General features: G+C 40.2%; 1 protein-coding gene across 1 annotated transcript in view; it reads right to left on the bottom strand.

Annotated features, from left to right (window-relative positions):
• The window catches only part of ENPP2 (ectonucleotide pyrophosphatase/phosphodiesterase 2), a 71,125-nt gene that overhangs the window by 28,860 nt on the left and 14,430 nt on the right, over positions 1-27,835 (bottom strand). The window contains 10 exon segments of the mRNA XM_063173155.1: positions 1,438-1,510; positions 2,280-2,345; positions 4,511-4,566; positions 12,906-13,025; positions 14,194-14,273; positions 15,270-15,367; positions 16,641-16,701; positions 18,683-18,808; positions 20,840-20,995; positions 26,606-26,708. Coding sequence (XP_063029225.1) covers positions 1,438-1,510; positions 2,280-2,345; positions 4,511-4,566; positions 12,906-13,025; positions 14,194-14,273; positions 15,270-15,367; positions 16,641-16,701; positions 18,683-18,808; positions 20,840-20,995; positions 26,606-26,708 — 939 coding nt within the window.

The following is a 27,835-nucleotide window of genomic DNA, read 5'->3' as shown; positions in this document are numbered from 1 at the left end:
AGGAACTATAAAGCATTATTAAGAGCTACATCATTAAATCAGAGAGCTCTCATTACCAGTACCTTGCCTGACTGAATCAAACACAACTTCTGAGCCAAATGACAACATGGACACATATCCATGTCTGTCAATTTAGCAAGTGTTGGTAATCTTAACCCCTGCTTATCCAGAAAAAGGACTGCTTCTGTCTATCCAACATGGTGCTTCAGTGCTGATTTGGAATAATCACACCCACTGCTTTAGGACCATGGCTCAAACTGCTCCAACAGGGCTGCTGCTCACAACAAATTCATAACCTCTGCAAACTGTTTAAACAGCCCAAATAACTCAACTATACTACAAAATATTAATGCTGCTTCTCTTTGCTCTCTTCTACTGTCAAGAACAGCCAGCAGATGTTGCCAAACAAATAAGAAACTACTGCTGGGTACCTGGCTGCTCAAGGAGATTGGCATTGCCTTCCAAGGGGTAGGCATCAGATACACTCCTCACTTTTTGAAGATTGCACTTGTTTACTTGTTGCTTGTAAACATTTGTTTACCCTTTGAAAATCTTACATATAAAACTCCTGCAGTCTTGTGATAGGTATCTGCAGGCATGCATTTGCACTGAAACCAGGGGACCTTTGCAAGACGTCAGACATCATTGGAAATGCCAGATCCCAGCTACTCAAAGCAGGATATATGGGTAGAGCATTTACTTTCTCTCCCCACATATCCCAGACAAGTGCATTATCTCTAAGTCCTTGTCACCTGGACAGTGATGTCAGGGGAAACAATGCCCATCAGTCCCAGCCAACTACACAAAGTCAAAGAAGAGGTTAAACTACTGCAGCATGTTGCACATAATTTGTCATTAAAATGCCTTATGGTGCTTTAAAAGTTTTTCCAAACTCAACAGTATGGTCCTGAGGGAACATTATTGGAAAAGCTTTCTGAACCCCTGTAGGGCCTATATGAAACTGGAACTAGCAGCTTTTTACATTTCCTGACAGACTGGAATTATTACTTTGGCTACTGCTGGCTGTCAGCTTTAAAGAAAACCTTTTTCTTCTCTACATTTTATCTCAATATTTTCTGTATTATATTTCAACTACTTTTCAGAAGGATAAACTGTTAGAGGAAAGTTAAATTATGTTGTTGCACACAAATATACTCCTGTCTTCACCAAATAAATCTTTCCATTTGCATTATTGTATCACATCAAGAAATTTCCTCCTGAAAGGCAGAGGCAGTTCCTTCTCCCAGAAGTGAATTTTACATGATCAATCCTTTAGAAGACAACTTTGTTTTCTCTGGCAGAGGGGAAGCATACTGCAGAAACAGGTGAGAACAAACTCGCTAAAAATGTTACTCCTGAGCAGCATCAATATTTTGGGGAGGGAAAAAAAGTATTAGAGACACCTGCTTTTTCTGTAGAAAAAAAATCTGTGCTAACCTCTGAGTTGAAAGGACCATATCTGTGGCCAGCAGCATCTGGTTGCTCAGAGTAGAAGGCATAAACATAAGGCCTGAAAGAAAGGAAGGTCTTGTTCAGGTTAGATTTTCCTTTGACAACACCACAAAAACACAGGCTAGCCAGGTAAAGTCAAACCGAGTCAGCTTTCCAACGAGACTTAGCTCTATGGAAAAGGAACTGTTTCTCAGACATAGAACCCTACAATTATTTAGCCGTTTTCTGTTTCCATGGCACGATTAGTTGTTTTGCAGCTTTATTAAACCCAAGAACAAAAGCAAGGAGGCACATGGAGTACCATCTGAGGACACATGCTCATTCTAAATCTTGGAGGAGAAATCCCAACAGCAGCTTGCCTAAGCCTTGCAGCAGCATGTGGGAACTTGTGCAGTAAAACCCACTCATAATTAAAATCTTAACATTTTCCTAGAGCTTGGTGTCCAGTTCTACAACTGCCATTGTCTGTAAGGTTGTTAAACCATATTAGGCTCAGTAGGACAAGAACAATGCAAGTTAATCCATGTAATTACATGCTTCTTGATAAGAAATAAATTCATATAATACATTTATTTGGAAGAATCAAACTGCGGATGGTTAAAACCTGATATGAAAAAAACCCAAAAAAAGCCAAACCAACAAACCAAAAAACTCCCAAATCCCAAAGAACTCACACTAAGCACAAAAGCCAAACAAATCCTTAAATCAGTGATGGCTTGTAACAGACAAACATAAATTTCAGAATTAAATTTTTGCTTGCTCTTCCAGCTACTTAGAAAGAGAAGACAAACTAGCAGTTATCCAACAGCAGATAACAAGTGAATTACCTTTCATTGTCTGGAAGGGTTAACCACTGAAGTATTGTTAATATTCTGCGCTCATGGGGGATGACACTGGACCACAAAATACAAAGATATACCTTGTTATCACAGAATACAAAAAGCATCAACAAAATGCTTGCTATGAACTGAATTTAATATTAAAATAATGTATCATAATAGCATAATTTGCTTTTAGCATCCTGTATCTTCTTTCTTGCTTAGTACTGATTCTTAATTTGCAAGCAGAATCACATCAGACCTCCCGAATGTCTGCATACTCCAAAAGAAAGATGATTACAAGTTTGCAAATATATTCAGAACTCAAAGTAAATTTACCTCTTCAAGCAGGAGTGAATAAAAGATCTACTCTGGTGCCTTTAACCCAAATGTACCTTTATCTATGCTGCCATTGGATAGCTGGCATGGGCAAAATCCACTATACTGCTCACATCAGTACAAGTTTAAAAAACCACCCTGCTCTGGTAGTACTCCTTTTTCCTGTTTCCAGACACTGGAAAAATTTCACTGCCTTAACAGTAGCCACTGAGGGCTAGGCTGGTGTGAATCAGAACAGAGCCATGTGAAACACCAGGCCAGCAGCACAGGACTTGGACCCTGACAGTTCCTCACTCTGCAGAACAGACCCATCTCACTTTACTGTTTATACAGTGCTTGCCATTCTCACTTGGCTGCTGAGGCCAAGTTCATGCTACGAGAATGACTAACCCTAGAAACTGTTAAAGTTCGAAATATCTCATCTTAGGAAAAGCTCTGCAGGTCAGTGACCACACAGTCATTTTAATACAATGGCACAGTCAGATCAGAATCCATTAGCTCAGGGGCAGAATCCCAAGGCAGGAATCAAACATCACCATCAGTCATCATAATAAACTGAATTCAGCACTCTTTGGAAATCTCTGGCAAGAGAAATAGAGATGGCAGCAGCCATTTCCAAATGCCTTCATTTTTAATGCCTTGTAAACAAACAGTAGTCCTCAATCTCAAACTACACGGAGAACTTTGGGTTGTAAAAATCCATAAAAATGAGAATTTATACTAAAATTTGCATATAAGGCAAGATTTTAAAATGGAATAATAATTTTGGATACTGTCTGACTTTTATGTTTTTTTTACTTGTGCAATATGAAAAAAAAGAAAATTCATTAGTTCAATTAACTCATTTCTGACTAAAACATTTTGAAAATTCTGTTTTCCTGAAAAAGTCTGCCTGAAAATTCTCCCAAAAATATTCTGTGTACCAAATGAAAAAATAAAGTTTTAAGACATATATATTTCAATCATACATAAATTGTCTGCCTCACTCCCTTTCTAGCCATTCATACAACCTGTCCTTAGCCACCTTTTTTACATTTTATATCCCCAAGCATGCATTGGCCAGGGTAGACTATGTAGCTATAGATTAGTTTGTAGAGTACCAGAGTGGAGCTCTGTCAGATTTCATCTTGCAAGCCTAAACCTATCATCAGCTTGTGGTGTGTTTTATTACTCCCTCAATGTGCTTTATGATATTTAGAAGAGTAAACTATATTATTTCTAAAGGAATCACAAAAGAAAAATAGTCAAAGCCCCTATTACTTCAGTCTTCTAGCTTAAACATTTTCTTTGCTCCTGCAATCCTGCCAGAAGCAGTAATAGAAAGACTGATCTACGTGAATTCCTCAAAACTTATCAAAATTCATTCATTTTTGGTTGTAAAGATACATTTTAGTGGGAACAAGGGAAAATAAGTTGAAATCGTTGAACAAGAGAACAAACAGCAGAGATCTTCAAGGCTGTCTCTTAGAAAAGGAAAATTGGGTATCTTGCTCAAAGGACAAACTGCATTGTAAAATGAACGAATCAGACTTTTAAGTAAATTAGACTGGTGATGTCAATTAACATAAGAGTACAATAAGAATTCTTCCACACTCAGAGGACTAAGAAACATTGCTAGCAATACTAAAGAAGCAAAAAAACACACTTTGAAATGAAAGACTAATTTTTCACATAGGCACATATCTTTTCCTTAGACAACTGTTAGAAGTCAGTGCATGAGTCTAAAGCAGCAAACAGTAGCATCAGCTTTGGTTATCAGAAACATTGCACAAATAGAGGGCTACAAATAAAGTCCCTAATCTACCAAATGATTAGAGAAAAGAAAACAACTTCCTAAATACTTATATTGAATTAATTCTGAATTATTAGTTTAAAACCTCCAGAAAACAGAAGGTACTTACATAGACCAGAAGAACGTGCCAGCTTTCACCCCTTGCTTGGCTGCAGTAATCCAAATCTAATGAGGAAAATATAAGAGGATTAGAATGTGTTCAGATCTCTAATTACTTTCTGAAATCAAAAGAAAATGTTTTCAGGACACATTCTTCTACCCTGAGCCTAGAAGTGAAAATTGCAGTTTTCAGCCTCGGCCCTAATTTGAAAACAAGGAGTGACAAACCTATGCAAACTCTGTAGCAGTGGGTTAGCTGCTGTGCTGTAGACTTTCACCCCTAAATCTCTATGTTTTTCGAATTAAAAGCACTAAGTTTCATGGTCAGGAATTCCTCCAGTACTTAATTTCGTTTTCAAAACCCAGTACTACTCACCTGACCCTTTTAGCGTTCGGGTTTTGGAGGATACTCAGTTAGAAAGGAACATACCTTAACACTAATCAGTGTCTGCATAAATGTCCCTCTTCTCCATACCCTACAATCAGTAACCATCAGCAGAAGACGTGTTAGAAGAGAGCGCATAAAAAAGGCCACAGAGAGTGACACAGAGGTGTTAAGACTGCAGAGAAGGACACCTGGACACCTTCCTACACAGATGTTTAAGAACTTCTTGAGCTCATCCGATGGGGTGATTGCTGGGAATGGCCAAAAAATCTCCATGAAATTTTCAAACCCTTTTTTCAATCCTTCAAGTACCTTGTATTTTTCTAGCTATAAAGCAGTTTGCAGCAGAAAGTTCTGCAATGCAGTCACACACTCCGTGAGCACATTTTTAATTTTGCTTAGTTTAAAACCTGCTGGTTTTCAATGGGGTTATGGTACCATTCTCATACTCCAAAACAGGTAATTAATCTTTTCTCTTTCCACTTCTATACAACATTCATGATATTCCCCTCTATTCATTCCTTTTTAAACACAGGTTTGTTTGATCTTTCTCTAATGAAAGCTATACCACATACTCCTGGTTATCCTTACCACCCTCTTTCTCTCTTCTATCCTATGACTCTACACAAGGCAGGGGAATGAGAATGCTGGAAAATCAGAAAGGTTCACAATCAAGGAAAGCAAACATTGTTTATAGCTCTACAGAACTAAATTTCTCTTGCAAGGAACTATCCAAATTACCTCAAAACTCATTTCAAAAGTGGCCTGTGTATAGAGCTAGATCATTTCCTCCCATTACTTATGCATACTACAATGTATACATTTAATGAAGCTTTAAGACAAAATGTAGCTCACTTATGTAATAATTGCAGGTTTTTGTTTATTTTAAATCAACTCTAAAAATACAAAGTCCCTGTACTTTGCTCAAAGAGGCACTTATAAATTGTCATCTAGACATGCATCATTCAAACGTCATGCCTGAATCATTCACACATCAGTCTTAATTGAAACTGATTTGGCACAGTAACGAAAGATCAATTGCACAATGAGGCTACAGTTAAAAGCAATTAGATTTGGATATTGTAACGTTATTTATGGGAAAATTGGTCATATTTGCATTTCCATTGCCCTGGACACAACCTTTACCTGTCATCTTCTACTCCACCAAATCTGACTGGACTCAGTCCAATTAAATTAAAATTACATCTATAAAAGATCATTTGTTTTCATTTTCTTCTAACTTTTTAGTAATGCTAGAAACCTCTTTTCCAGTGAAAACTACATCCAGAGTAACACTATAGAAAGGACGTTTTACTAAATATGTGCAGCGAGATCAGAAGCAGAATGGCCACGGATTTAGAGCCCACTCTTTGTTTTCAGGTGCTTCTCCTGAAGAATCTGACTTCAGGCTTCGTTCATATTTACAAACACTCAAGCTGCCACCAAACAGAGAGTCCCCCAAACATCTCCCCCAGCCTCTGCAGCCCCAGCCTTCCACCAGCAGCACATATTGCATGGTGACAATGATCACAAAATGATGTGGCTGCACAGTAACTACCAAAAAGAATTGCTTTGAATTTATATTGGAATTTGGGGGTTATAGTTGAATATTGTTTTCAGTATCTCAGGATACTGAAGTTTGAATATCACAGGATACTTGCTCTGATGGGATGGGACAGAAGGATGCAAGTGAACAGGAAAGGAAGCATGCCTACAACCCAGTGACCATGTCACTCAGCCCACACACTGCAGTCAGAAGTATGATTGCAATGCAAGGATGCTTGTTTGTGCCACGTAAGTCAGCACATCAGGGTATATAACCAGCCTAGATACTGTCTAATTAAAGGCAGTTATTCATTACATATTCATTAGTACCTCATGGTATTCACAAGTGAAAAAGGGCCCACACTTAAAGCAATTTCCTTTGCATTGCAGATTTATTCATAGAGAAAAGCCCAGTCCTGGCAGAGAAAGGTGGTCAAAGACACATTCAGCATGAAATGTGTGTCAGCTCCTACTGTTGCTATGCTCTGTCTTGCTCTACTTGGAGAACCATTTCCCCCACAACAGATTTTTCTTTGAAAACGTTTGTGTTCCTGCATATTCTAAATAATTTTGCAGATATCTTTGGGAAGGTACCAACAAATTAAGTCCAGAGAATTCTGTGTTTGAATTTTACCATCTGCAAACTCTAGTTTGAATTCCTAGTACTTTGGTCCACACGGGCCCAAACTGTCCAGTCTGCCTGGCTGTCTAAATGTGACCAGCCAACTTCAAACCCTCAGCAGCTGAAGACATTCTGTGCTGCTCCTTACACAGCTGAATTCCCCTCTGACCCTGTGTATTTTAAGCAGGGATTTTAAACACGTGCCAAAAGACACTCTCCCTCCAGCCAGGCAAGTAAAATACTTGTCATCCTGATAGATGAATAACTGGATCATTGGTATCTTGCCAAGTAGCTAGCACATCTGTGAGAAAGAGGTTGCTATATTTTTATTCTCATTGAGCATAGAGTGTGCTTCATGAACATCACCTGAAAACAGCATGCATTGGAGTAATGCACATAAATGGAGATGCTCCCAGTTGTGCAGTGCTAAGAGCAATAAGGGCAGCCTAAAGGCATTCAGCCTAAAGGCTTCAGAGAGGGAAGAGCTGCACCTGCCAGTATTTCACCTCAGGAATGCAGCCATTTACATTGGCATTAGCAGTTTAGATGAGTACATGTGTCTGCTGCACTTGAAATAAGATGAATAGCTAAGACAAGGATCTGTTGAAGTCAAAGATCAGCAAATCAAAGGGCCCCTATCTGTCTGCAACATCTGAGTGAGTCTCAATGAAACCATCCTGACTTTGGCAGGCAGATCCTGATTCAACTCAAGCTTACAACAAATCACTACTGGACCTCTGCTCTCCTTTGTTTTTTAAGAGGAAGAAAAAAAAAAAAAAAAACAAACCAGCCAGCCCTTTGATTTATTTAAGTCCAAATTAAGAAAATTCAACACTCACCACAGTACCTAAAACTGTTACTCAGCAATATGTTTGTGGATGTCTTTCAGCATGCAGAGAGGCAGCCATATCGAGAGGAAAGAATTTCTATTTGCATTGATCAAGCTCTAAATAAAATACTCATCATGTTTTGGAGTTGAGACTGCTGATGCATCTAGCAGCAGCTGTTTCTACTACATATACCTTTGTTACCCAGACCCCTTAACGGATAGGCAAAATTAGACAACAGACTGGAGCAACTGATGGAAGCACGCACGTTTATTTAGTACTTTGGTTATAGGATAATAACTTCAGTAGAAATGTTGGCAGCAAACTCTTAATGTAGTCTTATCACCAGTGAACACCTCTCACTGTCTAAGTTAAGTTAAATTCATTGTCTTTCAAGGCAGTCTACAAGTTGCACAGGAGGGTGGGATAGAAAAAAGTTACCAGATGCCCTCTCCACTTTGTCCATTCAAACCAGCTGAAATTAGGAAGCAAATAAGGGTTATTGTTCTGCAAGTTCAGTACCATTTGTGAGCTTATGCAATTCTTTTGCCATACATAATTTTGTTGGGTTTAACTGTTAATATGTTAGAATTTAACCATGTCAAATGTCCTCTCCTGGCTTGCATAGGGGACAAGCTTAATTGTATTGCAAACTATATAAAGGACATATTTCTGAATTAATTTGCTTAAGCAGAGAGAAGGGGAATAAATATTTGAAAAATAATGTGATCAACCACTCTACCTTCCTACCATCAAACCAACAATATGCAGCATTTCCAATATAGAAAGACGTATTAAAATATGTGATCACAAATTCAAACCTAGTACACTGGCATGTGTCCCAAAAAATAGTATACATGCGTTCCTAGATGTACATTAAACATATCCTGCAAGTTGAATTGCTTTTATTTTTATATCCTTTGCGTTGAATGACTACAATTCTTCTCCATTACTTATGGATGAAAGTAGACAAGGCTAAGCAATAAGTTAGATGTAATATGGAACATGAAGTCCCAGGTTCTCCCTTCTTCTTACTGCTAGACACACTTGCACACAGGTGCAAGTGCAAGCACTTAATCCAGAGTTATTCAAGAAAGCTGTGGAATTTTCTTTGAAAACCTGTACAGAAAGTAGGACACCTCCCTGGTTTTAATCTTCCATGAATAAACAAGAGCCCACAACTTCACAAAGGCTGACACATATTTGATGTGTCAGATGAGTCAAAAGCTGATGTAGCAATGAGAAATCCCTTCCAGATCTAGGCAGAGGTTGGAAGGATGAAATCACAGCATTTGCTAGTAAAGAAATGTGTACAAGACTGGTGCAAGCATGTAGAATTAATAACACTCCTGCACCATTTGCAATTTGCTCTGCCAACAAGGTAAGATGTGGAGTAGCCCCTTCCACACTTCTTACATGACAGAAATGTTCTCCCAGACTGGGCAACTAAGCATTGCCTTCTTGCCCAGACAGAAGATTTTTGGTACAAGAAGTCTATTGAATAGAGAGAGTCCTGTTGCTTGTTCATGGCTCAAGCTGGATAAAAAGAAGTACTTATAAAACAGAATTACAGACATCTCTCCTTCTGCTTCCTCTACCAATCAACAAAGTGATTGCAAGACCTGCTCAGGATGGAAAAGGCAGATGACAGCATTCTGAAGCTCCATCTGTAATTCTTAGACACACAAAATCAACAAAATTCCAATAATGGTTTTATTCTAGATACTGATACATAAATTTGGATTTATCAGGAATATCAAGTTGGGATTCAGGGTGATGATAGTTAATGCCCACAGGCATACCTTGAATACTACCAACACAGCTTCACAACATGCTGTCTGATACTTAGGAATGTCATGGCCATGTTTAAGGATTAGTATCTCGAGACAGGCCTTTTTTGAGGGTTGTAGTCTTTAAAAGGTTGATAGTGAATTTAAAGCTACATACAAGGCACCCTAAACATCCATCAATACTTTTATAATTTTGATATTTCTGAAGTGAAAGACATCTTTTGGATCAAACTCAAATACAAGCCTGGTTACCTTGTGAAGGAGCCTCTCTGTCCCCGTTAACCAGCAGTTGTATACCTTGCTTCTTCTGACCTTGGAGAGGCTAATGGGTTATTTCTAAAGATCATGAAAGATCACTTTAAAAAACCCCAATATGTGTAGTGTAAGTTTAAACTCACTACATCAAACCAAGACATGTAAAACTAGTGCTTAACAAGCCAAAGACGGCTGGGGCCTAAATTTAGTGCCTAAAGTTACTTGGGATGAAAACAAGAATGTCAGTGTCATGAAAAATGAGCAGTAAACTTAGTTTCCCCCATGGGCCCTGATGCTCACCATTTCTGTGAGATGCTGTTGCAGTATGAGGAGTGGTTTTATGGCTGTTTCCTACGAAACACATTTGTTTTGAAAACAAGGTTGTTTTAAGCTTATATAATAAATCAATGCTGTATACTAAATCAGGAAGTCCCATAACCAACTAGAGTACCCTGAAACACTTCCAAGCTACTTTCTCCCCCTTCTCTCTTTCCTAATGCTATTAATTTCTCATAATTCATAGAGTAAAAGCATCCAGATATTCATCTGCCAAATCCCACTGATGCCTGGGGTAATCTGGCTGTTTTTCAGCAAAAGACTGAGCATTAGAATAACTAAAGAAAGAAAGAAGGAAAGAAGGAAAAGACCACCAAAGCCCTCTACATTTTCATAGAGCCATACACAGTAGGCCAGTTTCCAGGAGCAAGAAAATATTTCAGAAATTATCAATGTTAAATTACATTCTCTTCTAGGCCTTTTAGCCATAATACAAAGCTGGGAATCTCTGACACTTTTTCTGTCTTCTTGCACAGAAAAATAGTAATTTCCAATACTGTGCAAACCATAGTTCACTCTGCAGGTTTTGAATACTTCAGTTTGAGACCCAGGACATAAAAAGAGCCAGCTGAATATGTGATATGACAGACAGGATTCCTTTGATACACAGACCAGGTATCCCTTTCTATCATCTTAATTGAACTGTCTCATCTTCCAATACCCAGCTACTTTGGGCAGTCTATGTCAATGTCATATTAAAAGAAAATTATAAAAAGGTGTTAGAAACTGACTGTATCTAACCAATATATAGACAGAGATAAGTTCTTCTCTTATAAAAATTTGCAGTTCTCTTATCAAATGTGCAATTCTTGCACATGCAGAGAGAGTATAATTTAGATCATATTTCTGCAAGAGATCTATCATCTCCTTATCCAGCTATTGTGACCACTCTATCAGATTTGCCCAATTTATGTGTTTCCCTCATATTATTGTGTACAGGGATTGAATTATAGTCCTTCCTCTGGGCATTTGCTTCCAATTTTCCAAAGACATGTCCAGTTTATTACATGATTTGTGTGTTTCCTTTTTGACAATTCTTCAGAACAACTGGTTTATTTTAACATCCCTTCCTGGGTATGCAACACCCCCACAAACACACACCCCATCCTCTGAGGATTTCCTCCAGCATAAGGTCACCCACTATTGCATAACTTTCTTGAACTCTTCTCAGATGAAATTTTTCATCCAGAAAATCTTTTATTCCCTGGAGTAGCATAGGTGTGGGAATTAACAATGTTCCCCACACAACACAGCAGGTGATGAAGTCTTCATAGACTTATATTGTACTTCTAAAATACCATATTTTAAAAGTAGACACACTTGTACAAGCCCTAACAATTAGTTCTCCACTAACTCCTACCTAACCATTATTAAGGTAAGATGCAGAATTAAATTTGCAATGCATAATTAAATTCCAACTGCTTAATGAATTGTCACACAGCAGTTGAGCCACAGGATTATCTGTGAGTGCAACTCCAGACTGCAGCAGGTTTTAACTGTGTGGCTCTGGCTGTAGCAGAGATAAAGAGGTTACACACTGCTGCTCTTTTGCTGCTCCTAGTTTTGATCCTGATTCCTTGCTTCCATCTGGAAAAGTAATAGCTATGCTCCTCACCCTGTCTTGTCCTCACCACCCATGCCAAAAGCTAACCCAGGTCATAGCTAGCCAAGGGAGTGCCTACACTCACTGACAGGCACAGACACTTGCTAGGCCTACAACTGTCAGAATAACTCCCTTTAGCCTCTTGGGATATTTCTGTTTTAAGGGATTTGAGGGATGATATCGATCAATTTAGCAAAGAGAAATGACAGATTATGGTGCTCCCAAAGCCCTTCTGATTTCCTCACCTTTACCATCTCACTCTTTTGTGGGGTTAATTCATCAGAGAGTATTTAAACCATAGTTTCCTAAGCAATCAGTGTAATGAAATGTGCATGCACCTTGGCTTCCTGCATTTAAAACTTACTGGTTTTACTTTTGTCAAAGCCACCACAGCATGCACTAACAGGGAAAGAGCAGCAAAAGTAAAGGGACTGGAAGGACTCCCATCTCCTTGCCTAGAATAAGGGTTCAGACCTAGACAAACCAAGCCCAACACTAATCTAAGAGACTGGACCAGCCTCTGCTGCTGTGCTCAAGGCAGAAATTAATTCTCAGGTTTCCACAGCCTCTGGAACAGTGTAACAGGAATCAGGAAACAGTGATTACTTGTGGACTTTAATAATAATTATGAAATTATGCCATGCTATGCTGACAAAATATTTACACTAAAACTTCTCAAGAACATTACTAGGACAAAAACCTAGGAAACCCATAATGAAAAGGAAACATTATGCCATAGTAACAAAATCACAGTGTTACACTGCTGCTTCAAATGAGGGTTTTATCCTAGCTGTGTCTAATTTATACTTATCAGCACAAGGACCTTTCCATAGTCAATGGATTTATTATTCTGAAAAGCAAAAGCCAACTCAAAACATTACATTAAACTGATAGACAGGGCCAGCTGGGGGGAGGGGGTAGGGATTAGGTACAAATTGTTCACATATGGTTTTTTTAATTATTATTATTGGCTATGTTCCACAGCACAGGGGGAGGGGAGAAAAGGGAGGAAGAAAAAAGTAGGAGGGAATTTGAAACTTACTGGTTGACCTCCCCACCATCTGTGATTGAATTTCTCTCGCCCTCGAAGACTGAAGCTGGCATCAAACACTGGGTCATACATCGAATTGCCAACAATCCCATGTGATTCAGGATAGAGTCCCTTTGTGCAGAAGTAGATTAATTAGTAAAACCCTAATGCACACAAGTGAAGTGCTTCCTAGCTATCTGAAAGTACCACTAAATTATTTTAAAATAACTATCTTTGTACCTACATAATAGAAAATATTTTTACTTTCAGATAAGCAAATTTAAATCTGGCTGTATTAATGAAAGCAGTAAGAGATGATTGAATTGTGCTAAAAAAAACCCCCAAAACTCCTGTTACTCAATACTTTGAAGTTTTTCACACTCTTTAAAAGATAGTTTGAGGTCATCAAAGAAAAAGCATATATGTATAAAAACAAGATCTGTTTGTACTTTCAGTTCTCTTTTATGAATGCCCTTTCTGGACACAGTAATTCATTCTCTGGTTGCAAGAGTAACACTTAGCATTTCCATTTTATACTATTTTTATCTTCATGACTGCTTCTGTTAGATAAATTATTTCCAAGAAAAAAAATTGAGGCAGGTCACCCAAAGCCATGGCTTTATACCATAATTTGTCCTGCAGAGAAAGCACTTCAGAGAGAAGAGCAGAAAATTCCTTTCTCTGGGCCATCTCCCCTCCTAACCTATTCTTTCTCCATATGCTCCTGTCTCATCCATTTAAATGTTTGTGCAGTCGATGCACAAAAAAAGAAGGGGAAAAAATTTCAGCTGCAGGTGGAGAGTCCCTTATAGCAGCTTTTGGAGCACCATCAGTGTCACACAGGTGTGGGGGCTGCCAGCCCTGCCACCACAGCACAGCAAAAGCTCCTCTCTCTGCAGGGCCAGACATACTCAGCAGCTGCACACTGCCTCCCTGACTCCGACTGCTCCAGCAGAGAAACAACTGCTGGTTGTATTCAGGGCAGCATTGCAGGAGTGGGGTTTTTTTCCCCTAGGAAAACTTTGACCTGTAATTATGCAGTACAAATAACTGCAAAAGCAGGCATAAGAAAGCACAGGAAAGCTGTGACAGTGTATAGTGGTGAGATACAATCCATTTCATCACTTCAAAATAAAAGAAAATACTTAAATACTTCAAAATGAAGAAAATACCAAAAGCATGGACAATGAAACAGTTACACATACATACATATATTTTTTTTTAAACATTGCTTCTCATAACACATATTTCTATTCCAGTGCAACATTTTATCATGAAAAAATCCTTCCCAGAGACTTACAGTAGCAAGGGTGTACAAGTTGGGGAATGTTTTTGTAGGGTAAACAGGTCGCATATAAGGAGAATGTGTACCACAAGATCCTGAAAAATCAAATGCAAATGTGAGGAAGCAAAGCTCTTAGATATGGAAAACCAAACAACAGAAAGTAATTTCTGTGACTCAAAATGATGCAGAAACTAGTTAAATTTTAACTAATTTAAATGAACTTTCTGCTGCTTAACAGCAGTCAGCAGTACAGGCAGTAGTAAATCTATTCATGCACTCTTCGTACTTCACAACTGACAACTGAAATAATGCCTCCAGTAGACTACAGAACCAGCTATATTCCCATGGATTGGATTTTTTTCCTGAGCTAGTCTCCATCTGGAGTCATTGGAAGTGTCTTTTTAAATAAAACAACATGAGAAAACACAGGTTTATTTTAAGTAATAAATACACCAAAGCTGCAGTTTTACACTGGGCTTTATGGCCTCAGCCCCCCCACCCCCATCATAGAATCAAGATCATTGAACCCAACCATAGTTGGCTACACAAATATGAGGGCCAGCACAAACACAGGGGAAAAACCCCAACACATTTCAAGAGTACAGGCACACACAAACCAACATGCAGTACAGAGAGGCTCAAATATTCAGTGCACCCAGTCCTCCACAAACCCAAGGGGATGCCCATTCCCAGGAGGATGAGTGCAGGGCATGTTTTCAGCCAGTTACCAGGCATCCAAGTCTGGCTTCTGCAGCTACTTATCCATACCTCTGACATTTCTGAACCAAGTGGAAAATTTTGTGGGCACCTACCAACTAGCCTGCAAGTATGTATACGTATCGTGTACTAAAGATGAATTTCTTTGCTGACAGAACCACATAAAGGTCACTGATTCTGAGCAGCCTTTCCCAAAGCAGCAGCTGTGTGCTGCATTATTCAGGGTGCTTTCAAGTCACCAGTAGATCCCACCTAATTTAAAGGGGACTTCTGCCATTTCATCTCCATGCTGACCCTTCTGTTGCTCAACAAAGAAAGCAATTGAGCTGCAGGAGACTGTCTTTCATTTATTTGCAGAAAATACAGGTACTCACTCAGTTTTTCAATATTGGGCATGACCTTGTTCCCCTTCTTCATATATGATGCACGGAAACCATCCACAGAAAAGATGATCAAAGGAGGACGAACAAAGCTAAAGACAAAAGCACCAGGAATACAAAGCAGCATTTCAACATCTTAGTTTTTTTAATTTCCACTTGCTCACTGAGCCTCTAGGAAATCCAGAAGTTCAGTTACTGTATAAACTGTATATCTACAGTCTTTTACATACTTAACAGATAATGAGAAACTGACAATCCTCACACTTAGTAACAGCCAGTGCTCACTCACAGCCAGTGAAAGGGCTGATATCCAACATAAAAGACATCTTCCCTGAGCTAAAAAACACATAACCCATAAAGGCAAATGGTTATAGAAGGTGATGGAGAAGGAAATTTACCATGCACAAGTACCCAGTCCAGCACACAATCTCTAGTTAAAAACCACATGTCTCATGATTGCTGGTCTTCTTTCTCAAACAGAAGTCCATGGGGCATGTGGAACATGCTCTGTGAGGTATAGTTCATTCTAACATACTAAAGGTGACAGTATTTCTTATCACTTTACTACTTTTTGAATTTACTACTGCTAGTGAAAGTCAAGTCCAAGCAGGCACATACATGCCATGGATGGACACATCTGGACTTTTAATGTCATCTGCTGCAGAGATTAGCATCTGTCACTGTCACCAGGAGAAGCATCTCCAAACTATCCTCCTAACAGCACAGGCTGAGCTGCAACCCAACACAGCACCAGAGCAGATGCTTTCTTTAGGGATAATAATGAGACAAATGGTTTCAAAAGTTACTTACTTTCTCCATATTACTCATATGCTCAAGTTCCTCACTAAGTCTGTACCCCATTGCAGTTTAGAAACTCTTTCATTCAAGGGCATAATGCTAAAAGTACAGAATTACACTTAAAAAAAAAAAAAAACCAAACAGCCTGAACTGTGCTCACGTATGGCTTAACCAGAATTTTACTGAAAGCAGAAAAACCCAGGCCTTTCCACTGACTTCAGAGGAGTCTGGCTACCTTCCCTATGCATGTAAGTGAAGCAGGCAAACCCAGCAGCAGGTGATTGAAGACCAAGAATTCAAACCCAAATATCATCCACCACTACTCATCCAGCAGCACAAAGGCAGATGCATGACAATATTATGAGCCTAAATAAAGGCAAATGCATTACAGTATTATGAGCCTAACTGTAGAAATGGTGAAGCCCAGGAAAGCATCCAATCCACAGTTACTCAGCCTGCATGACAGAGCCAGTGCAGAAATGTGATGGGCAGAGGTCCAAGGCAGAGCTACGGACCACTGGCTTTGCTGCATTTGCCTTTCCAGATGCAAGCAAAACAAACACTTACCCTGCTGGACATTCAGGAGCCTTTATCTCTTCACAGTCATCATCCACCCAGTGGGTTTCTCCTACCAGAAAAGTCACATTGGAGTTTCAAAAACAAAAAAATACAAAATCTGTGGATACAGCCACAGGTTTCACAGAAAATATACATAAAAAAATAAAGTCTAGCTCCAGTTAATGGACTGCCTTGTCATACTTCCCATGAATAATGAGAATGTCTTTTCACAAAGCTGAACAAGTGATCTGGTTATATTCTATTCAACAAAAATATCCAAACTAGCACTTCTACAAGCAGCTCTAAAACTGGAGTTATGAGTGTCCTTTTGACCGCAGGAGACAGAGGTAATGCTTTAGACACAGCGGTCATCTATTTTAATTTTTTTATTTTTGATGTGTCAAAAACAAGTAGTGCTGCTTCTGTCTGTGAATTCCCACCCTCCTACCATCAGCTCTCATGGCTCCATGAGCTGATTCAGCTGGCTAAAGGCATAGAACAAAATTCATTCTGGGGAAGAAAAACAACTCCAAATAGTTTCCAGTTGGCTTAGAGAGGTGATCAGCTCATGGATCAGGTGAGACTCAAGCTAAAAAAAGCATTAAATACTCTTTCAGAGCTACATTAGTTAAAATTACTTTGTGTAATCAACTATTTTCTTAAGGTTTTCACTGCTGAATGCTGTCTATAGAGTGGCTCATGACTTGCATTTTTACAGATCAGTTGAAAAAAAACAAATTATTAACTAACAACCCTACTTTCTGAACCTGGCACTATTAAAGGAACTGCAATTCAATTAAAAGAACGAAACAAAAAACATCATAGAAAAGACCTGTTGGAAATGTGTGCTGCAGCAATTCCATCTGACCATGACAGGAGGTGGATGGACAATTTCCAAGGGAAAAAAAAACCCAACACACTATCCTCAGATGGCCAAAGGCACATAAAAAGAGGAAACACTGTTCTCACATAAAGCTTAGTCATGTCAGAGTTCCAGGGTCGATGAGATAGTTTGTTATACCCAATTAAATGAAGGTTATGTACATGAAAGCTAGAGACATACTAGTTCCTCTGTCTTGACCCTTGTGAGAGGAAGCTCACAAAAAAGGCAGGAACTGGAATCTATACCAGTATTTAGGTGGTCTCAGCTTCTGGTTTATTTGGGAAGGGGAAGGACAATCCACGGGGATTTGTTGAAAATTACACACTCCATCTGGATTCCCAACAGCAAAACCCAAGTAAACAAAAAGGCCCATTTTTGGTGTATGGATGGATCTGGACAATTACAATTTTGTGAACACATGCATTTGTCCAAAATGGTGAAACAATTTCAAACTGTAACCCTTGCCCCCACAAAGTTAATGAATGAAAAAACCTCAGAACTCGGTGAGATACAAAAGCAAAAACCTGCAGAGCTCATTACCAAGGACCAGAAGGCCTGCTGTCAATGGCAGACACACTAGACAGGCATCCACACTCTAAAAGAGCAGAGCAGTGGATGAAAACAAAGTCCTCAAAGCCCATCCACCCACCAGGCAGTGCAGGCTGTTCTGCAGCCATGGTGTCATGGTCACCTGAAGCCCAGCCATAGCCCTTGCAACTCCTCTTCCACAAGAAACAGAACCTACAGATATTAGGCCAAGTGGTTGGAGCAGGAGCTTTTGTGGTGGGGGTGGAGAGAGGTCTTTGGGACAGAGATAACATATCTAGGAATGCTCCGTTCCTTCTGGAATCATTAGATACCCCTGCACTCCCTGTGATGCAGAAAAACGCATCTGAACACTTTAGAGCTTAGCTTTAAACTTCACCCACCTTCACCTCTTCTCTTCCTACCATTACCTCTACAGGCAAAGATAACATCCTTCAACCTACTATTTACCTCTGCTAGTGCCCAGAAATTTACAAATGCGATTCCCCACTTCCCTCACCTCCTTAAAAAAAAAAAAAAAAATCAAAGCGAAACAAGGAGAGTTCCTCTTTCAGATGAAAGCTCTTTACCCTGCCTTCTATTGGGCTTGGAAAGATAAGAGGTAGAAAGACCAAAGACCTACCTTTGCAAACGACTTGGTAATTAGTACAACAATCTCCTCTACTTAAGCAGTCTTCAGAGCAGTGACAAGCATTGTCATCATTCCTGGTTTCTCCACAGCGATCTTTGGTACACTCCCAGCCCCGAGCTAAAATATTCAGTGTAAGCAAGAATGAGAGATTGCAATCAAAACAAAAAGTATTCATTCACGCTACAAGGAAAACACTCTAGTCGTTAAAGTAGGTATGTCAACCAGAAACGAAAAGGACTCCCATCACTTTAAGTGCAGGAGGGCTCCTCCACAAACCAATGTGTGAGTATTTCTGCTACCCTCAGGTGTTGTACTCCAAGCTTTGTACAATCTGAATGCCACAAAAAATGCGGAAAGGAAAAGACAAAAAAGGATCTTCACAGATAAATGGTGGAACCTAAAGCACAAACTAAGAATTACGGTGTTTCTTGGGTAACCTTTGCTTTTCCTCACAATTACTACAGTCCCCTATTCAATCCCTAGGAAATAAGAAAGTAGAAAAGAGACTACATCCATGCAAAGTGATGCCTTACTCCCACCATCAGTTCCACACCCATAGGGCAGATCCAGCACCAACCTCAAGGATATGAAAAAGCAAGAGCTGTTCTTCAAGGAAAAGCATGGCATGGATGCTGTGAGAACTCCATCTTCTCTTCTCTTGTAAATGAATTTAAGATCTGGCCTGTGTAAATTAGATGCTCTCTCAAGGGTAGTACATTGCTTTGGAACAGGGCTATGGTTTTAAACATATGGTTTTCCACAATAAGGCCCACACAAGAAACTATAAAAATCACTTTAGACAACATGCACCCAGTAAAAAAACCCACACATCAGAGTAATGTGTTTTATCCTCTTTTCTGCTTCATTTGGGGCTTTTTCCTATAAGTGTGTAATATTTACAGATCACACATGTGATAATTGCCTGAATAAATGCCTGTGGGAGTATATGATCGCTAGCACAACAGCCCCAGGGGCTATAAAGTATCCATATGCATATGTGAACATATGTGTCTGCTGTGGACAGGAGGGTAAGGAACTGAAATTCTGCCCTTTGGTAGCAGACATTGTGCTGAAAGTCCTCAAAAAGAACCTCTCATTCTGCAGCCATTTACAGCAGGGGCAGAATAGCATCAGCCTAAAATTCAGACATTTGTGGCCTGGAACCAAACTTGTTTTTCATACTAGATTAGCTCACTCTTTCTTGGTACCAATCTATGAAAATTATATAATCATAAACAGAACTGAGGAAGTCAGGACTTTCAAGCATGGCACATCCATGGGCACTGATATTTTTAATCATTACACTTTTCTTCTGGCTGCTTATTAAGTATAATATTTCAATGAAGCAAGAACAAGTTCAATGGCAAAAATAAAAGGCACCTGTGTCAACTCTGACCACTGTGCAAACACTGAAGGAGATGGGTACAACTAATAATTTAAATGCACCATGCTAAGAAGTAAAATATAACTCATGTCCCTCTTTGAAGTTTTCCTTGCCTATGACTCATGGAAAAAAAAAATTCCAAACCAGAAAATGAACCTATTGCTATATTTCCATTCCCCAGGGTCCAACAAATTGAAGTCAAATGTTTCTACCAGCGCAGAAATATGCATCCTAACACCTGGAAATCAGGATCTGGGGCATGGGTAGCAAAACCTGGCTGTCCCCTCCTCCAAGAGGACCCACACCCCTTCAACGATCCCACCTTCCAAGGCACTCTCTCAAGTGAGCTTGAATTGCTCCACTACCAAGTCAGCAGTTGAGATGAAAAAGGATGGCTGACACAAAATGACTAATGTCCAGTTTTTACCATGGTTTTTGATTGTAAACTAGAGGTCAGATGGGTGCCTGAACATTGATTATTGCTTTTAATTTTGTGTCAGAAGATCTGCTTTTCAGGGTGGTATGAAGAGTACCTTGCTTTTTCTGCTCCCCACAGTAAGGAGCAATAGGTGCACAGTCCTGCTGCCCCTTGCAAGGAAACCTGGGCTGCATTTTGGGCTGAGCTGAGCCTGCTCAGCCAAAGCAAGGTGAGGAAGAGATGTAGGTTATGCCAAGGAGTGCTGTTTTATCAAGCAGGTCCTGACCACTGGCAGAAGCCAGGTGTCAGCAGGGCCTGGCAGTGCAGGGCAGGAGACTCATCATACCTGTCTTTAAGCACAGCTCATCGAAGTCGAAGCAGCAGCTGTTGTAGCTCTTGCACAGGTTGTCACAGCGGCAGCCAGGAGGCTCTGCCTCTTGAAGTTCAAAGCATCTGTTTTTGCAGGAGCCAGAGGTATTGATCCAGGGGGAATCTGACAGGACTGTGTGGAACAAGAAACAGGGCAACATCTGTCAGGCTGGCAAGGGATGGGACAGGCAGCTCAGCCCTGAGCCACTCGAATGAGCAAGACCTCAGATGCTTGCTCCAGGAAAGGGAAGGGAGCGCAGAAGAACTGCTCAAAGAAACAAAACAAAAAAAGAACAAATTCAGAAAAAGTTGTTCTTTTGGGGAAAATAAGAGGAAGCAGCATGCTGTGATAACATCCTGCAAAGAAACAGCCCTGGCTTTACCTCTGTAACAATCAAGAGATCATTAGCAGAAATGTATTGAAGTCTCCAAGGCCCCATTCCAGGAGCTGCAGCTATTCCTCAGAAGCAGGCCTTTGTTTTCAGAAACCAAGTGACATTTTCATGGCTGGCTGGACAGTTTACATAGGAAAGGACTCCAATTAATCTACATGCAGACAGCAGGACTTGGTCTGCTACACTGGAAGGTGTCAAATCAATGTGAAGCATGAAAGAAAACTTTAAAATGCTCTATAAATTAATGGAGAAATAAAGTAAGACTTTTTGATGGGCTTTTGCAAAGCACTAAATTATAAAAACTTTTTAAAATACAGAAGTATTTAAGAAATCAATAACTATTACATATCTAAATAAATGGAGGGCTGCCAGTCTGCAAACCATGAATAATGTATTAGACTTCAATAATCTATTTATTAGTAAGGGCCCTTAATGTCAAAGCTGATATATGTCGGCTCTTTTCTCAAAAGTTACTATTTTATACACTTTATATATTTTAAAAGTTTTTCTTGTAGGAGAATCCTACATAACAGCTTATATGAAGCAGGAAAATTGTGTGCTGTTCTCGAGGCTTAATTGTATTTTATGAAATAAATTATGGAATGTATGTTATCCTTTAAATATAGAGGTGTTCCAAAAATTTCACAATGCCTTTTATTCCTTGAGAGACCTATTAAAATTAAGTATTTGAAATTGTCTTCTGTTTTGTTTTCTTTTAGGCCATAGTTTGGTTTTGGGTTTGGCAGACCTCACCATGATTAGGAGTATGACTTTTAGAGGACTGACGCAATGGCACTTTTGGGAAATACTTGCTCTGGTATTTTCTTATGTATTTCTCCCCCCACACTTTTACATAGCTGAGAGTTTAGTTTCCACATAAACTGAAGGGAAACCTCTTCCCAAATAAGATGGCATTAAGTGAACACTGGGAGAATGGATGGAAAAGATGATGAAGGGGGGGTTTGGAGGTGACACTGTAGCAGGTGATGTGTCACCAGCTCTCATCCCATGCACTGCTGCTCCACCACTTGCCTGGGAGTGGCACTGACTGGACACCAGCACAAACCACTTCAGGGAGTTAACCTGCCAGAAAATAAGTGTTGCAGCAAGATCATAGGTAAGAAACCCAAATGTACCATGGCTGCAGTCATGGCTCATAGCAGGTTCAAGGCACACTCCTATAACTGCCGGAAAAGGTAGTAGCAGACAACTCCATCTTTCTGGTTTTGTGGGGTTTTTATTTCAGCAGTGCTCAGGATGAGAAACATCATACACACAGTGAAGTTTCACTCTACAGGTACATACCTACCCTGCAAGCATGCTCTCAGTGAGCCATTAGGATTTTGGCTATCTGAAATTCCAAGGAGATAGAGTGCGCATCTATGCTGGCAATACACAGATCAGTATTTTCTTTGCTTACATAAGTAGGTCACAAATCTACGCTAGAAATTAATCACATGAGAATTGTTTCAAATCATGTTAACACTCAAATTTTCAGAGTTATGAAGCTGTGGTCCTTATTTTTGATGACAGCTCTTTCCCATCAAACGCTTCTGAAAATCTACTACCAAAAAATATTTTCATGTTATTGAATCTCTTCCACTACTTTCTTTTTTGGAAGGTAGGTAATACCTAATCACAGATCCAGTAAACTGCAAATCAAAGGTATTAGAAACTTGAAGGTATTGCATACCAGCATATAAACCAAATCTTTACCTGGACATTATCCTTTTCATTTCAAAGGGCAGAGAGGGAGACCTTTTCAGAGGGCCAAAAAACCCCCAAAACCAACACATCAACATGTGTTTAGGAACGAGAAGGTGTAAATCTGACTGCAGATTACGTAAGAGACAATTAACTGCATTCTAGGAATGCCTACCTGTTGTAAAGAGCAGCTCATTTGCACCAAAAACCACCCACAGAGAAGCTGTGCAATCTCAGAGCTTGAAGATTTTGAAGAAGGGCTAGAGATCTAGAAGATCTGTCAGAAGTACTTCTGTAACAACTGACCAGGTCTTGGGATATGGAGGTCTACATGGCTGTTCAAAATCCCTTCTAGCTCCATCTTCTATAACTGCAAGAAGGGTTTCCATATAATGTAAGAAAGGTTTAGCCCACCTACCTTGTCTAATTTTTTCACATCTCTTGAGAACCACCTCATTAGTGATGTAGCGAATTATCCCAAATCACTTAGCAAATTCAAGTCACACGTCCTGAGTCAATGTAGGACACTTTCCATAAGGCAGCACAAAAGAGAACTTGCTGAATTTCTCCAAATACATTAAGATCACTCCTTTGTTTCTCATGCTTGACCTTTCCTTTGCAGCCAGACCATGATTTTCAGGTCATGCACAATGCCATGGCACAGGTACTGGTGCATGCAGAATAGTTTGAAAATATGTCATCAGGAGCTCTCTCCCTGGTGAGCACTTTCAAAATAACAAAAACCCTTGTATAGAACAAACTTAGACAGTTTAAAATTCTTTTCAAAACTCCTGCATCCCTCCACAGCTCTTGCAGTCAGATGGTGCAGCAGGCACTGGGACCTCAGCCTGAAGATCCTTCCTTCAATATTTCATACATAAAGCTTTTCACGTTGTTTTCCATCCATTCCTTTTATTGCCACTAAGTTCAAAACAGTCATCTAATTGTCTTGTATATCATAGGTTAGAGAGCAAACCTAAATAGGGCAATAGTGCCTTTGTGATTCAGTTCAAGGAAGCTGTTACATTTCCATTTTAAAGGTGTTCTATTTATCTTAGAAAGTGCCATATCAAATAATTTCTTTTGATTCTGTCTGATTAAAAGGTTTAAAAATAATGAAATCGATTTATTTGCAGTAGTGTTTAAAGCAGGATTACACAATATAGACAAGCTTACAGAGTCATTATGAAAAGGAGACTACCTACTAAAAAATTTGCCAGCCCAGGTAAGGGAAAAATACAAGTGTTCCAACAGAAGAAAAGCATTATCCATTTTTAATTGCATGCTTAAAACTACAGTGAGAAGAGAGAAATGTTTCTCCTTCCAAAGCATTAAGTTATCCTACTGTGATCAAGAACCATGCTTCAAGAGATTACTAAGGCCATTTTCCCTGAAAGTGCTTTAAAAGATGGCTAAGAAAATTCATAAAGCAAGTAATTTACAAAGGCAAAGTTAAGGAAAATTGTGAGCTTTCGTTCTCTACTGTATCTTAAAATTTTGAGTAAAAATTTATTTTGATTAAACAATTTGTTGTGTACAAACATTCAATGTGTTAAGTGTATAAAGACATACATCTGTACACTGTAAAAAGAGAACAAGAAGGGGTGTTTTAACCACTGTGGTAGTACTTTGATAGTACTTTGGAGTGCATTTGCAAGGGACTAGGAAAAAACCATGATGTTTTTGGCTCACAGCAGAGTTTCATGCTAGATGAAAATGAAAATTTGCTTACAATCACAGCATACCTCTGGAGAAATAACAAACTGATTTCTACAATAATATTTGGTAAAGAAAGTGTTTTGCCAACATAAAATAATTAATTCTCAAGTCAAGACACTTGGGAGCAAAAAAGCTAAAGAATAGTGATGTTAAAAAAGAATTTATACTAATCTTTTTTTCTGTACATTTCATTGAACTTCTATAATTGGAAGTCATGCAGTTAAGAGTGACTAAGTTTCTTAGATCACAGTGCTTTCAGTTAGCTAAAACCCTGTACATCTCCAGTGTAACTTTTTACTGTTTATATTTTACTGTTACTATACACCTTTATGCTTTTCTGTAATTTTTTTTTCTCCTGCAATAAAAGTAACCAAGCTATATAAACAAAAAATGGACAAAATCCTCCATTATTTTGTCTCTCATTATTGCACCCTTGACTGGACTACTTCAATGCCAGGTGCTGGGTCAGTCCCACCTGTAAACAAATTTTCAATATATTTCCAAAAGTACCCCATCTCCCGCCCTTTTCAAGAGATCCTGTGTTTCTTTCTTCTTTTCTGGAATGCTGAGCTAATCCTCCTGCTATTGGAAGGAGCACACAGCTACTGTTCCCAGCCCTGGAGGTGTTGAACACTGCTTGCTGGCTCAGCAGGGTTGGCATCAATCAGCTGCCATGGGACCCCAATATCAGACCTCTGGGTCTTTAGGAAAAAACAGCTGAGCTCTACCCTAGACAGTCACCAGTGAAAGCAAACCAACTGTCACTCAGGATTTGAAATGCAAATATTTCCTATCCCTATTACAGACACTACACATCTGTTCTACAGTTAGCATCCTAGAAGACTTTTAGAAATTATTTTTCAAGCAATTTTTCTTTTACTGCTAAAAAGATCAAAAGCAACAGCCACTATCTTCTTGATTACCTAAAATGCCTCTACTCAGCGACCAGCAGCCCTGACATTGGCTGTGATTAGACACCAATTCCTCAAAGAGGGAGGACAGGAGGACACAGATACATTACCAGGAACACAAGAAACTCTGGCCACAGCAAGCAATTTTATAATTAAACTTCACACGCTATCATTACAGACAGGCACTGCAAATGAAACCCTTTCACTTCAGTTATGTTAACCAGCTCTAAGTCAATGACCGCGAGTTTCCCTTCTCCTGCCAAAGGAACAGACACAACTCAAGCCTGCTTTTTCTTGAATAAAAAAAGACTAGTTGTCTGGTTTACACATTTTTCCATTTGGACTATGCTTGAGCTCACAGAACCCTATGCTGCCCCACAACACAAATAACAGTTCCTTCTGCAGCATGTTCTTGCTGTCTTCCAAAAAGAAAAAAAGTAAGAAAAGCAGAGGGCTCGGTGACAGCACATGTGCACGAACACCTGCTCTCCTCTCCCAGCCCTCTCTGCCGTCAGATGTCTGCCGTCTACTGTTCACAAACCAGCATGACCTCAGGAGCCACAGAAATCCCAAAAGCTTTTCTCACCAGTGCCTCTTGAAAGCATTAATCAAGTTTCTAGAAACCGCTTCAGCGCTACCAAAATAAATCCGCCCCCCTTAAAGCCATCAGGGAGTTTCTCTTAGCGCTAGAAGGAAGCCATGCAAAGTACAGAACACAGCAAACACTTCACAAGCTGAGGAGACCAGTCTCTGTGAGACTGACAGCGCTCAGTCCTAAAATAAGCTAAATTTTCCATAGTCACATGCACACAGAGCAAAAGTTTAAGTAAATAGGAGACCTATAGGTGAGTCCCAAAGGTCAACTGACTCAGGCTCAGTGAGTTATTTATTCTTCTCTATATCCTACAGGGAAAAGGAACAAGCAAACTACTGTTACAGAGTAGGAAAGGTTTCTAACCACAGTCTATAACATAAGGGTATATGGTGATGTACAATTTCTGTCTGTTACTGTACCTGAGACCGGGCCCTCATCCCATTCTTCAGATCTCCTAAATCGATTTGTTGTAAATCCCATGCAGACATTTACTCCAAAGGCAAAAGCAAATAAGGATATAACCTGCAAAAGTAAAACAGCAAAGTAAGCAAACTGGGCAAGAAGCAGGACTTTTGCACTAAGAGCATTATGCATAAAGGGAAGAGATGGTCCTTAGTACATTGGAGCTCCCGAGCACTGCAGTTCCCATCACTGGAGCAGCAGCTGACAGCGTCACCGTTGGAGAGTAACACAAACCAGAAGGGGTTTATGAATAAAACATCTCTTTCTGGAGCTGAAACGCTCCTTTTTGTAGGAACTTATTCGGAATGAGAGACGGGCTACTCCTCCTCTAAAAGTAAACACGCTCCTCTCCTCTCCTACCTGGTGCGAGTGGACGCAGCCCTGCTTAGCCATACCAGGGAATTCTTGAAAAGCCTACGCCGCACTGTCGCCTTTTTTTATAGTGAGCGCAGAGCTCTGTTTGCTCGGGGAGTTGAGGCTATTAGCAACGAGTAATCCCACCTGGTGAGGTTGACAGGCTCGTGTGATTTGTCCAGGGGGTGATTTCATCATGTTTCACTCACAAATCGCAGCTCCGAGTGCAAGAAGCTCCAGGCATCATCGCTCGCTACGCCCTCCCCCCAAACGCACACCCGCGCGCTTTTATGTGGTTTTCTCTGGCAGAGCAGGGCTCGCTTGTGCCGCTGCGGCCAAGAGCTGTTCCTGCTCGTTTTATTCTCCTCACAAAAGTAACATGCTTAAAAGAGAAACCAAATGCGGCTCCATCTGGCTCAGAGAAGAAGAGGGGGGAAGCTCGCCGGGGGCTGCGCACTGCAGATCTGCCGCTGCCCCCCCGCAAAAGCGGCCCGGCCGGTGTCAGGTGTGGCGGCGCCGGGGGCTCGACCCGGGGCGCGCCCGCCCCGCTGCCCTGGCACGGCCGGGCGGGTCCGGGGCTCGCTCTCCGCGGCTGCTCCCCGAGCTCCGCACCGCGCTGCCGAGCAGGGGCCTCTCGAAACCGGAGACACCTTCAGAGCTGGGGGCAGGGGGGCGTTTTTCAACCGTGTTCTCCCGGGCTGCTGTGGCAGGGCAAGGCTCGTATCGATGGAAACACAAGCAGTTTCATCTGAATAGCTGGAAACCCCAAACTTCCAGAAAGGAAGGGAAGTGACACGTTCCCTCTGCCCCACATTTCCCCATTTTCATCAACA

Source organism: Melospiza melodia, chromosome 1, assembly GCF_035770615.1.
Source record: "Melospiza melodia melodia isolate bMelMel2 chromosome 1, bMelMel2.pri, whole genome shotgun sequence".
In the NCBI taxonomy this organism is placed as follows: domain Eukaryota; kingdom Metazoa; phylum Chordata; class Aves; order Passeriformes; family Passerellidae; genus Melospiza; species Melospiza melodia.
This window is presented reverse-complemented; position numbering and strand designations above follow the sequence as displayed.